At 46.9% G+C, this 13,936-nt stretch overlaps 1 protein-coding gene across 1 annotated transcript; it reads right to left on the reverse strand.

Annotated features, from left to right (window-relative positions):
• Positions 1-225: 225 nt before the first annotated feature.
• LOC132820058 (T-box transcription factor TBX22-like) lies at positions 226-9,879 on the reverse strand. The gene is made up of 9 exons (XM_060831977.1): positions 9,717-9,879; positions 8,927-9,071; positions 7,827-7,928; positions 6,249-6,423; positions 4,229-4,393; positions 1,734-1,798; positions 1,254-1,348; positions 1,133-1,203; positions 226-1,091 (listed from the first exon to the last, which is right to left on the reverse strand). Exons 1-9 carry the CDS (start codon positions 9,877-9,879, stop codon positions 489-491), a joined length of 1,584 nt encoding a protein of 527 aa, XP_060687960.1. The 3' UTR covers positions 226-488.
• Positions 9,880-13,936: the final 4,057 nt, after the last annotated feature.

Consider the following 13,936-nt stretch of genomic DNA (forward strand, 5'->3'; position numbering starts at 1 on the left):
AATCGTCTTGCATTGTGTTGTAACACTCAAGAAACTGTAAGTGCCAAGGTTTTGGAACGCACTTGAACTAATATTTGTCAGTTTTAATAAAACCTGTGACCAGAAAAAAAAAGGATTTGTGTGAACCGAAGAATCCAACAAGCTGTGTGTGTGTGTTTTTTTAATTGAATATTATTTACAGTTCCGGAGATTATTTTACTTTCCAAGCCAACAGTTTCCGTTGCTGGGTTGTTTTTAAGGCAATGTAAATCCCACCGACAGGGTTATTTGCAAAACGAATTTCTGCAGCGATTCCTGGTTCTGCGTGCATTCCGGCGACTTCTATTTTCAAGAGAAGCTTCTCAACTCCCAGCCCCTCTTGTCTGCCACCTGAGGAGAGGAGGGGGGCTTTCCTGCATTGCATTTTCCCGCGTTTTCCGAGCCTCACTGAGTCGGAGGGGGGGGGGGGTCCCGCTCCGTTCAGAAGCTCGGACTCGAGAGGCGGTGGGTCAGAGGCTGTGCTCCACGGTCTGCGGCCACTGGCTCAGCGCGGCGCCTCTCAAGCCCCTCCTGGCCGCCAGGAGCCCGTCACCGGGAGAGGCTGCAGTGTCCCGAGCGGCCGCTTTCAATGGGCCGGCCGTCAGCGTGGGGGGCGTGTAGCCGTGCAGAGTGTAAGGGCGGCGGGGGGCGTACACGCCCTGCGGTGAGACGGCGCCCGGCGGCTGCCCGGCGAGCGGGAGCTGCGAGCCGCCGCCTCCGCTGCTGCAGTCCGCCCCTTTGCCGCCGCAGAGGAAGGCGGGGAGGCGGAACATGAGCGGCGGAGGGCTGGGCGCCGCCAGGAGGTCGCCGCTGCCGCTCCCCCTCAGCCTGTCGTAGAGAGGCCAGGCCAGTGCCTGAGGAGGGGCCGGCGCCAGCTTGTAGCAGAGCGGGCCGTCCACGCCGCACAGCGGGCTCTCCCGGCAGCTCATCCCCAGGGAAGCCGGGCTCATGTGGAAGGAGCAGGTCGGAGAGAATACCGAGGCCAGAGGAACCGGGCCAACACCGCAGGAGACGCCCAGCCGAGAGTCCGAGCAGCTAACTGAATAAAACAAAACAAAAACACAACACAGAAACTCCAGTCAGTTCCAAACAAAAGGGGACCGTTAGGTTTTGCCAACGCGAGGTGTGGCATCAGCAAACTAGCGGATGGTGGGCATTCATTCTGATCCCGTGAGCTTTGGTAAACTTTGAGCTTACACGGCTGCATGCAGACTCGAGTTAGAAATGACACGTACTTTGTTTTTGGATGTTAAAGGTTGGAAAGTCCAACTTTGGTCGGCAGTCTACGGTCCTCCAGGGGTAATTGTCCATCACTCGCTCCAGGTTAACTCTAAATGCAAGGATGACAAGATGTTACGAGTGTCTGCAAGTGGAACAAGTTACGGTAGAGTTGCCGGACGGCCTCGAACACTAACTTATCTAATCGACACCCACGTCTTTTAATTATCAGTCAGTTACTACCCACCATTTGTGATTTAATGGTTAACTCTGAATCTAATTGCCTGGGATATTGTGTTTTAAATCAGTCTGCTAGGCTACATCTCAGCAGGTGGAACTTGAACTCGGGCCTCCTATCCTAGAGGTACGGACATTACCACAAAGCATCACAATGCTCCAGCCGGATATTCACAAACTGCTTGAAATGTCATTGCTCGCATTTCGGTTCCAGCGACAGTCCAGGGTGTTTTTTTTCCCCCCAACGTGCGCGCGTGTACCTGTTTCTCCCGGGGTCCCTAAAACCTTTGGCGAAAGGATTTCGATCAATTTTCAACCTTGTAATCTACAAAAAAGACCGAAAACACGAAGTTATGAATAAGGGCTGCTCGATCGGGTTAATTCGCGACGGTTAGAGCTGTCGGCCGAAATGTGGAAGTGGGAGAGAGATAAACCGAGCAGGAAAGGAGTGGAAAGTTAAAGGAATTACTGTAAGCAGCAAATACAGACAGCTCATTATAAAACTATAAACAGCTTAATGGAAATGTGTAGTTAAAGTTGTTAGAATATGTGTAATTGAGGTAAGCTGGCATTGGGAATTATTACTGTGGAATATTAAACAGCCAATAATAAGGATGCATAAAGGTATAGAGAATTTGGTTTACATACACAAATAATAGTGTATAGGTATACAAGGTGCACTGCCATGCATGTACGGATATACTTCTGTAGATGTGTACAATCAGCGTCAACGTGACGCCGGGGTGGGGGTACGAAATGGCTTTGCAAAAGGAATAGGAATACATCACCGGAATGTTTCCAGGGTGAGGAATTGAATTGGAAAAACTGCGTCTGCTCCCCTCGCAGAAGAGAAGGTTTAGACCAGATCTGACTAAAGTCATCCAAAACGCTGAGAAGTCTGGACCGAGTAAACCGGGCGGAGATGGCCCCGGTTGTGAAAGGGCAGAGATTTAAAAGTTTCTGGTAACAGGCGTGAGGGAAAGCGATTTCACTCAGCAAGGTGTGGAGTGCGTGTCCCCAGTCTGTGTTGATGACAGATGCAGTTCAGGCATTCTAAAGGGATTTAGGTGGTTATTTGGAAAAGGAAGACTGCATAGGGTTACGGGGAAGAAAGTAACAGAATGTGTGAAATGAACCGCTGATTTGGAGAGAAAGTACAGACTTGATGGACCAAAGGGCCTTCTTCGCCATCTGACCTTTTAAATTCTTGTGATATAGACTGTCATTTCAAGATGACCACACCCCTCACTCCAATTTGTCAGAGTTCCTCTCTCTCCCCATCCTACCTGTCAGCTCCTCTCTCTTGTAGCTGTCAGTATCCTGTCGCCAATCAAGCTCATAGATATATTGTTTACAGCAGCAAATGAGGCCGTTCAGCCCATCGTGCCCACAGCAGTTAGCGACGGTCTGACCGCAGAATTTTCATTCTCCAGCTCTAGGTCCACAGCCCCGCAAGTTATAGCAATGCCAGCGAATAACTAAACGCTGCTAAGAGTGTCCAACCAAATTACCCTTTCAGCTTGTGACTTACAGACTCCCACAACATTTCTCCTTAACCTCCCTTCTGTCACTCATTTTATATCCATGCCCCCTGGCTATTGACCCCTCTACAATTTGAAAAAAGCGTGTCAGCCTATCCACCCAACCTATGCTGCTCAAACCCTTATAGATCTCTATCAGGTCCCCTCTCAGGCTTCCCTGCACCAAGGAAGACAGCACCAGCCCTGTCAATCATTCCTCATAGCTCAGAGCCTCCAGGCCAGGATCTTGGTGAATCTTCTCTGCGCCCTTTCCAGTGCAATCACACTCCCTCTTACAATGTAGTGACCAGAACTGCCCACTCAGTCTACCAGAGTCAAAAAGTGTGGCGCTGGAAAAGCACGGCCGGTCAGGCAGCATCCACGGAGTGTGCGAGTCGATATTTCGAGCCTAAGTTTTTCATCAGGAATGTTATGAAGGGCTGACGCTCGCAACGTTGACTCTCCCGCTTCTCCGATGCTGCCTGACCGGCTGGGCTTCTCCAGCGCCACACTTGCTGACCTTGATCTCCTACATCTGCAGTCCCCACTTTCTCCCATCCAGTCCTCCAGTGGTGGCCTAACCAGAGGGGTACACAATTCCAGCATAACGTCCGTGCTCTTGTATTCTGTCCCTTTGCTAAGAAAGGCACTGCTGCCAATGTTCTGTCATTCTCTCCAACCTGCTAACAGCTGTCATTCGCTCTCCTTACCTCTCTCTCTCCGTACCTCTTAACTGCCAATCGCTCTTACAATCTCTGTGACCTGTCAAGATCTTTCTGACACCAATTTTTTTAAATTTCTCGCCCTCTTTCTCTGGCACCAAACTGCCAATCTCTCTCTCTCTCTCTCAGTCACACACATCTACCTGAAAGTCCCCCTCGACAAGTTGACAGTCTCTTGCTCACCTACCTGTCAGTCTTTCTTTCTCTCTCTTGTACCTTCCTGTCAATCTCCCTCACTTACCTGTCAGTCTCCCTCACACATACTTCCCTATCTGTCACTATCTGTATGGCAACTCCCTGAAAGTCTCTCTTTTAAAAACTTAACAGTTTTTCTGTCCCTAACCAGTCTTACTGTCCCTCAACCTTAATCTCTCTCATCTGTCAGCCTCTCACACACAATCAATCTCTCTCTTTCAACAACCTGTCAATCGCCTTTTTCTGTGTTAACAATCTATCAGCCTCTCTCTCTCTCTCTCTTTCTCCTGCCTGCCGGTGTCCCGCTCTGGGACCTACCTGCTGGTTCTGGTAGGCTGTGACAGTTGTGAATTCAGTCTCAGGGAATGCGAATGTGCGGACTCCATGAGGCGGGAGGATCTGGTTCACAGACACGTGCTCATCTGCTTCTTTCAGTATCACATGGATTCGTGGACGATACTTGTGCATCGACTGGAGAATAATCTGCAAATGCCGGTGGAAATGTCTTAAAACGATTTTTTTAAGGAACATTTATCAAAGAGTGTTGAACAGATTATTGCTATTTTATCTCTGTTTTAAGACTTTGAAATAAAACCGCAATTATTAAAGCGATTGATAAATCTACAGTGCTGAAGAGGCCGGGAGCACGGTCTGGGCTGTTGGAGCGCACTACGATCAGCAACGGAATCTGAGATTGTACAAGAACGCAACTTGTGCCTGACATAAGCGAATCTCCCCAGCTAGAGAATATGTGTCACCTAAAAACTGAATGAACAAATTCTGCAGCACAGGTGGCCATTCGATCCAATACATCCGTTTGACTTTTGGAATGAGCTGTTCAATAATTCTCACTTTCCTACTCATCCTTCTTAACTCTGCAAACCCCTCCTGCTCAAGGTTTCATCCAGTCTCCTTCTGATTTTTTACTTTTTGATCTGTCTACAATCGTTTTTTGGTTCTGCATTCTGCAGTTCTGAGGCTACGCCAGCACCTTAGTGTGACTTCCTGCTAGCCAGTTTCAGACATACACACTGCCATATATATACACTGTCAAACATACACATTGTCTGATAATCACACTGTCAGACATACACACTGTCAGACATACACACTGTCAGATATACATACTGTCAGATATACATACCGTCAGACATACACACTGTCAGATATACACACTGTCACATATACACACCGTCAGACATACACACTGTCAGATATATACACTGTCATACATACTCGCTGTCAGATATACACACTGTCAGACATACACACTGTCAGATATATACACTGTCAATACTCGCTGTCAGATATACACACTGTCAGACATACACAGTCAGATATACATACTGTCAGATATATACACTGTCATACATACTCGCTGTCAGATATACACACTGTCACACACTGTCACATATACACACTGTCAGATATACACACTGTCAGATATATACACTGTCATACATACTCGCTGTCAGATATACACACTGTCAGATTTATACACTGTCAGATATATACACTGTCAGATATATACACTGTCAGATATACACACTGTCAGATATATATATACTGTCCCACATGCAAACACTTGCACAAAAAACACAAACAGCTGTGAATGCAAACACACATTGTCACATGCAGTCATTGAGTCTTTTTAATGCAGAGTTTGATAAATTCTTATCCAACAAGGGAGTCAAAAGATACTGTGAGTTGGCGGTGAAGCAGAGGCTATAATTAGATCCGCCATAACTAGTGTCGAGGCACACACATTGATGCAATATCACATTGTACAAACACACGATTTCACATACATCGACTATCACAACACTGTCTCACATAGGGAGATTTAAACAATCCTTGGATAAGCACATGGATGATTTTGGGATAGTGTAGGGGGACGAGCTGAGAATAGTTCACAGGTCGGCGCAACATCGAGGGCCGAAGGGCCTGTTCTGCGCCGTATTGTTCTATGTTCTATATCTACACTGTCACATAAACTACACTGACAGTTCATAGAAACACCGTCAATGCACACACTCATTACAATCGCACAAAAGAAACACATTCACATACACATATAGTCACAGATGTAAACCGTCACTCACACCGCACTATCACAAACGCACATAGGGAATTGCATTCTCACATGCATAAACATTCACACCCACACTGTCACAACATACACATTAACACAGTATCATATACTGTCACAAAAACACACATCGTCACATATAGACACTTTCATCAATAGTTTTGACCACATACAATATTTGAGGTTGTGAAATGTTACTGTTTTAGGGACATGAATGAATTAGATGAGATTTTAATACTGATTACTTACATGTCCCTTCTCGTCCATGTCATTGTTAGTAAGTTTCACCCGATCGAAACTGACGATCTGTTTCATCCAGGACTCCCCGGAAGCTGGCGAGTCGGGGTGCATATAGAGGCGGGGGGTTAACGGAGACTGTTCGGTGTTTCCGGCCACCATCCACTGTGAACTGTGGTAGACATACCTGCAGGACCCCACACAAAGAGTGACTGTCCGCGGAGAGTGGCAAGGGCGGGCTGTGGGATAATCTGGCAGCCAGCAGCAAATATTAAAGATAAAAGAATAATGTAACACTGAAGGAGGACATTCGGCCCATCGCGCCTGTGTCTAATCTTTGAAACAGCTGTTAATAAAGCCTGCCCATCCCCTGTAATGCTGTAATAGTTCTCTCCGATTACTTATCTCGTTCAGTTTTAGACACCATTACCGAATTGAGAATTAACACCTATCCTACCTCCATCCTCCCAATCAGAACAACTCGCTGGGTACATAATGATAGCCCTCCTGGTTAACATTAAGTATTCTGACCCTGCTGTGACCTGGAGAGGGGGGAGTTTTCTGTGTTCACTTCGTCAAATCGTTTTGAACATTGTCAAATCTCCCTTTGACCTTTGGCAAGGTGTACAGTCTCCGCAGTAACTGAGTTTCTAGGTATCTCCATACCTGAGATCGCTACCTGGGACCCGGGGACAAGTCTCCTCCAGCAGTTAACAGCGAGGTAACGGCTCCAGCAGTGCCCTCAGCAGCAGACCGAAGTGAAAAGCTCTGAAGGGCAGTTAACCCGAATGTGGGTGGACCCATTTCGATGTTATTAAGGGAGACGGGTCTCACCCTAAGAAACAGCGCTGGCTCTCGCTGGGTTTACAGACGATGGTGTGGAGATGTCGGTGTTGAACTGGGGTGGACAAAGTTAAAAATCACACAACACCAGGTTATAGTCCAACAGGTTTAATTGGAAGCACTAGCTTTTGGAGCGCTGCCCCTTCATCAGGTCAACCTCCGAAAGCTAGTGCTTCCAAATAAACAAATTGGGCGATAGCCCGGTGCTGTGTGATTTTTAACTTTGTACAGACCACGGTCTGAATGTCTCGCTCTGAATTGTAGCGATCCTTCAGTTCCGCTCAGCTATATTTCATCTGAGACGTTAACTCTCTCTCTGCATTTACAGACGCTGTCAACGTACGGTAGCATTTTCTGTTTTTTTTATTATTTTGTTTGCAATAAATCAGATCTCCAGAATTCTTTTCCCGGTTCTGTTGCATTTAGCTAGCGCCTGGCGCTCAACAAGGCGGCGAAGCTTACTCTCGAGATGTCCAATCCTGTCGCTGTTTCAGTTAAAGCCTTTCTTTTAAAAAAAATCTCAAATAAAAAGCCACTCCTCATGCAAAAAAACGTTGCATACGTTGGCTGGGTAAAATTCCGATTGAATTTGAAAAGTTCAGTTCACGAATGATTTATTTTTCAGTAAAATATGTGACCGCATATACAGGAAAGACCTGTGTTCTGATTTCACGGGCATCGGAGTTAGAAATCCCTCAAAACATTTCACTCTCAAAGCGTAGCTAATGGCTTTCTGTGCTGCTGTACCTGTATCTCTTCGAATCCACGGGAATGATATCCATGGCAATGTAATATAGCTTGGCCGGTTCCAGACCTTTGATTTTCACCCGGACGGCGGGAAACATGCGCCTGAAGCACAAAGCAGCACCGTTAGACAGCAGTTTTATTTCCCCTGTGTTCCCCGAACCGTCTTCACAGGGACTGGGGGAGTTGACTGTTTTCAGAACGACCGCGTTAATTCAGCTGCTGGGGACCCGCCGCCCTTTTACAAATGTAATGCAACGAGATTCTAGATTCTGTGGATTTATAACCGTTCGCCGGGAGTGACTCCACTCCGCAGGGAGTGAACGATCAAATCCTAACACTTCCCAACAATTTTGAGTGAACCCCAAAGTCGCCCAGTCTGGACGAAATCAAAATATATCCCGAATGGTCAACTGATTAGAATGTCATGTGTTCGTTTAGGGGGTTATCAATCTCATTCCAACCGGCCTGGTTTATCAAACCCAGAAGGAGTCAGGCGGGACCACCCTTCCCCTAACCCCCTTTCCCGGTTGGTCTCAATCGGTTAATTGAGGAGTTCATCCGAGTGAGCTCGGGATTTGATTGAGAAACGCGGAGCGTCGTTTTGTGACTCCCGGCCCCTCTGATAAAGGCGATGGCTCCGACAGAGTTCCGACCCAGGCTCCGCCAGACTAATTCCTCCCGAGCGGTGGGTGGACTGGCCATGCTGCGTTGTTCACAGCGGCCAGGCATGGGCAGGCGAGGTGGATTGGCCACGGGAAATGCAGGGTTAGGGTTGGGAGGTTGGGTCAGGGTGGGATACTCTTAGGAAGGTCGGTGTGAACTAGATAAACCGAATGGCCGGATTCCCTTCGACATTCCCAGGACATTAATCTGGGAGTCCGGTTGCTAACCCACACTTGCCATTAGCTAGGCCGGACATTTCCAGACAGTATAAATGCTGTCCAAATGTACTGAGAATTATTTTCCCGGTTCTGTTGTATTTAGCTAGCGCCTGGCGTTAGCTAAACCTCTGAACTGAAACCTCTCTCTATCACGCAAAGACTTTTTCCGTGCTGTACATCTCCATGACTCTATGATTCAGGCTCTCTCTCTCTCCTCACCTGCCCGCTTTAGTAATGATCATCTCTGTCCCAATCTCATGAAAGCGCTTCCAAAGTTCGGAGCCCTGCAGTTCCAGGTGAAGACCCTCGGAATCCCCTCCGGGGGAAGTGGGTCCGGGACCACTCCGGGTCTTGCTCGCCTCCCCTGGTCATCACATGCAAAACAAAATACCAAACAGCTATGTTGCCATCAACAAACCCTTCAGTAATCCACGTCCAGGGCTTCCATTGATTAACCTTAAATTCCACCCCCGCCCAAAACGAAGATTATCGACCCCTGCGTCTCATCCAGTGGGTGAACTTTCACTTAGAGCGACTAAATTCAGTGGATATACAACATAAAACTTGCTCTCTGGTTCTGAGGGATAACGGTGTTTCCAATCTCGGGACTGACACTAGTGTGAATCCAAAACAACTGTCCAACGCCGAGGAATCTCACTGCGTTCGTCTCAAAACCTGCAGTTTCACCTCCTCGAAAGTGGAAACTCGTGTCTGGGTGGATAGCGCGAATTAAAATCTGCCGAATTGAAAATAATCTATTAAAGTTAGATTCCACAACTGATGGGAGAACAGAGAAAGGTTGAAGTTAATAAGGGAAAGAGAAAAGGCAGGATCGAAAAGGTGGGAAACGAGTTTCAAACCGGGGTGAGCCACAGAAGGAACAATAATCTACCCAACTCTGCTCATTGGGAACGGCAGTCCCTTTGCAAGACTCCCAGCACGGCACTGAGCTGGTACTGAGGGTTGGGCGGGATTGTTATTCAATGGCTCTCACACAAGGGTGACCGACCTGCTCGCTGCTCGTCCCTCTGCTTGGAGCTCTGGGCTTGTTTCAGCGTGCCGCCGGGCCGCTCCCTCGCCTTCCCATCCTCGCCGTCCTCAAGTTTCCTCTTCAGAGGGTTCCCCACCAGAGACTCCACCGAGAAAGCGTGCGCCCGAGAGCTCAGAGCCATCGGGCCGTCACCATCGGCCAGGCGCCACTCGAGGGGATCCGCTCGCAACAGCGCGGCCGGAACGAGCCGGCGGAGTGAGGAGGAGATGGAGCCTGAGTCCCAGAGTGAGTCCCATCCCAGTTTAGTGCAAGGGCTGGACTGGATGCCGCGCTCTCTGCATCACTCCTGGGCAAGGGGACCTCTCGCTCCTCCAGGGTCTCCCCTGCAGTGCCAAGTGTGGAGCTCAGCGCCTGTCAAACTCAAGCCAATAGCAGCACACCAGGGGAGCCTTGAGCGAGCGAAGCTGCTCTAATTATCCTGAAGGAAGCGCTCTCTTCCCTAGCACTGACTGCAAGGGGGGAGGGGGGGTGGGGGGTTAATTGTTAGCAGTCATACCTGTCTACCTGGGGAACCGTATAAAACTGTGGGCATGCTCTGATTACCACCACCTCCTGTGACAAGACCAGTCTTGGAAAATAACCCATCTACAAAGGGAAATGACCAAATAAGCAGTTATTGCTTTCTCTATACACTGTAGATGGGATACATAGAGGGTGTACGTGTAGAAGTGTATGGAAACGTCCATACAAGTGGATCAGATTTAAAAGGGGACCCCAAATTTTTTCTCACGCTTTCGCTGGTCAGAAACCTCCAGCCAAGCTGTCCCTTTCAATTCGTAACCATCACTGTGCAGACATCATTTACCCAGTGTTTCCAGGTGTTTGTGTAGCTCCTTACGAATTTGAGAGGTGACTGACCTATCTAAGCGGGGTCTGCCATCTCTGTCCGGGAGATGTGTTCCCAGTCTTGATTTAAAAACAAGTCCCAGCGCCTCTGCAAAGTAAATCTGAAACCAGAGGCTGGGAGATGTACATTCGGCACCCGACAGCCATCTGTTTCCCATCCGCATTTGGGAATGCACTCCCGCATTCCCAACTCGTCCTCTCTGCTGCGGGCGGCGGGACCTTGCTGTGTACTCCAAAGCTGCTCTCTCTCTCTCTCAGTCAGAGTTTGTGAGATGCGGGGAGAGTTCAGGACGGGAACCGGCCCTCCGCGCACCCCTGGGCTGCTTCACATCAGCATACCCTGCATTTTCACGTCGGGGTGGCACAGTCCCCCTCTCGGCTGTAACCAGGGCCCTCCTGCGGAGCCGGGATCAGGAATACAGCCCCAAGCCTCTCACCCTCAAGCCTTTGCCACCTCCCCCCCCCCCCCCCCCCCACACACACACACACACAGCTCTGTGCGCTCAATACCGGCCTCAGCGTTGCTGGTACACTCCCAGGCTCTCCCGGATCCCCGGGGGGCTATCGTGAGAGACAAACCCCCCTACCAGTGTGGCCTGAGTCCCCTACCCGCCCCTCCGGGATCCTGCCGGTTGGGAATTTGAGCAGTTTATGCTACGATCGATCGATTTAATCGTTTCCCATTGTCAGGACAATTTCAGAACATAACTTGTAACTTATTTCTCTGCATCCATTAAAATAGCACTCGGTAGACTCGTTTGCATTTTTAAAAATAGCGTTGAGCCAAAATATTGTTTAATTTCGCACGCTATACAAGAGAATCGACACACTCTGCAATTGTTGGTGAGATTTCTCTGTGCCCTGGACTTGATATTTGGATGTGTTCGGTAATTCTAATGGGTGGAACTATCGAAACTGGAATTTGCAGGTTAATAAGTAGGTCAGGGCCCGCCAGTCTATTCTCCTTCTCCTGTTCTCCACTCCAACACCTCACCCACTCGCACACAGGGGCAACATGGCGATGGGGAACCAAAGGGTCGCTGAGTGACGGAGGGAAAATGCTGTCTGAATGACTATTACGCTAAGCACATTACTCGTTAACACACAGGCACTTGCTCGCTACTGGCGTTGAACTGCGCCATAAACAATACTTTAAAAAGTGAAACGAAATCTCTAACAAAAAATGCAAGCAGTTCAAGAAAAAAGTTTTGTTTTAAAAAAAAAGGCTGACGGTTACTAATTGAACGATTTTATTATTTTTAGATAAAATCTCCTATTAAAGTGACACGATTCTTGATGACTGCAATCATTTGTAGCTGTGTAACCTGATTATATGGTATGACGCATTATTAATATATAGACCAACTCCATGTGGGTTGGGGAGGTATTTTTGTACATAACTTAAATATAAATGGAATTAGCCCCCAGGATTCGATTGCTCGGCACTGAAACGTTTATAGTTTTGCCATTGATTCACCTCATAGCCGTTATAATATTTCATTGTTTTTACAGTTTAAAAACATTCCACCTTGTGTTTTTACTGGTGAATTTAACACACGCTGTCCAGCAAGGTAAAGTTTAAAAAATAAGACGGGGCAGTAATAACTAGGAGATTGAACAGAACAGAAACACAGCTGACTGCTGTGTAACTGATTCCATGTGTAAAAATATTTTCTTTCATGAAACTCGAATACATGTGGACAAGCAAAGATTTCTCGGAGGATGTGTATAGCCTCGCGGTACATTCTCGGCTTCCTTTCTCCATTTCAATTGCATTATTGTAACAATTGTTTATACTTTTGGTTTATTGAAATTGACCTAATATTTCCAGCAATCTGAAGCCTATGACTGACAGCAGCTGAAGAAAACGCTAGCTCGGGTGGAGTGCACATTCTCTCTGCAAGTTAGGGACATTGAAAATGTTTGAACTGTAAATTAGATCACGCTGAGTATCCGCAGTCCGATATGGCAAATACAACTTATGCTAGCAGTAATTAAAAAAAGACACGAATATGAAATAAACTTTACTATTTCAGCTTGTCCAGCGATTCGCCTCTTGTCTTTAAGGAACGGGGCGTCGTTCCCCTTCTCAAAAGTTATTGCATCCGCTAACAAAAAAAATCAGAGCGTCGATGATTTCCAATTAAACATTGCGAGGAAATGGTACACGTTACTGGCAACAACATTGTAAATGATCAATTACTAGATATTTGTGTCTCTGTGCGCGAATCTCTAGGTATGTGAGAATATAAAAAGTAACATTTGTAGAAATAAGACAAAAATGGAAGGTAAGATTGATTATTAAGTTACACCATAAAGCACTTTCTTGTTCGGAGTCGGCGTAAAGACAAAGATTATATATATTTTTTAAAATGCATCAATATAAATTTTGCACTTTATGGAATGAACCGTCCGCTTTTCTCGTACAACAGTTACTCGGTCGTTACTTTTCATAAAGAACTTCACTTCTTGGTGAATTGTTACAGAAAATACCTTACATTACTTAAAGTCTGCTTGTGTCCAAAAATATGAATTTAAACGAAATATATAAATGACATTGATTTTATTCTTTGAGGGAACCTGACTTGCAGACTAGTTTCAGAAGTAAATATAATATATACTCGGGGAGATGCAAAGTAAACATGAGCTCCCTAACTTTCAGGTAAAAAGCTTTAAGCAGACGGGGGTGGGGGGGGGGGGGGGGTGGGGGGGTGGGGAGAGGTGTAGTGAATTACAAATTAGAGCCCAGCTAGTACTTCAGCTCTATCGCTAAGTATCGCTATCAGCATCTCATGGTCTGAATGAGGTGGCAGGCTGATTGAGGCGAGTCTCACAGACAATTATCAGGGCTTAATAATAGGAGAGCGAATCTCACAGCTGAGGTAATTCATCCAGTAAGTAAATATTGTTTTTTTTTGTGTTATTTTACAGGCAGCTTTCTGATGTCAGGTAGGCGAGTATTTGTGCATCTTCAATGCAAATGTTTTGCAAATCTTTCGAAACTACCAGGACACGAGGCGAGAGAAGAAATTGCAGGACAAAATGCAACTCCTTTTTTTCTCTCTATTTTAAAATGAATCAGCATTAACAGGAATGCTCTGCGCGATCTAGTTGTGGAACATTCATGGCATTTTTGCAACCTTATTAAAAACGGCGGAATTCAAAACAATTCTGAATACTGAAAGGGGGCTTGGAATAATAGGCAGGAGTTGCCACACTTTCTGACAGATGACTTCAGCTTGATCTAAGAACCTTGAGCGGGTCCTGTACCCGTTGTTTGACTCATATATTAACGGTTCTCCCAGAGGAGCCTGACGAGTCTTTGAGACGGA

This window comes from Hemiscyllium ocellatum, chromosome 11 (genome assembly GCF_020745735.1).
Source record: "Hemiscyllium ocellatum isolate sHemOce1 chromosome 11, sHemOce1.pat.X.cur, whole genome shotgun sequence".
Classification (NCBI taxonomy): Eukaryota; Metazoa; Chordata; class Chondrichthyes; order Orectolobiformes; family Hemiscylliidae; genus Hemiscyllium; species Hemiscyllium ocellatum.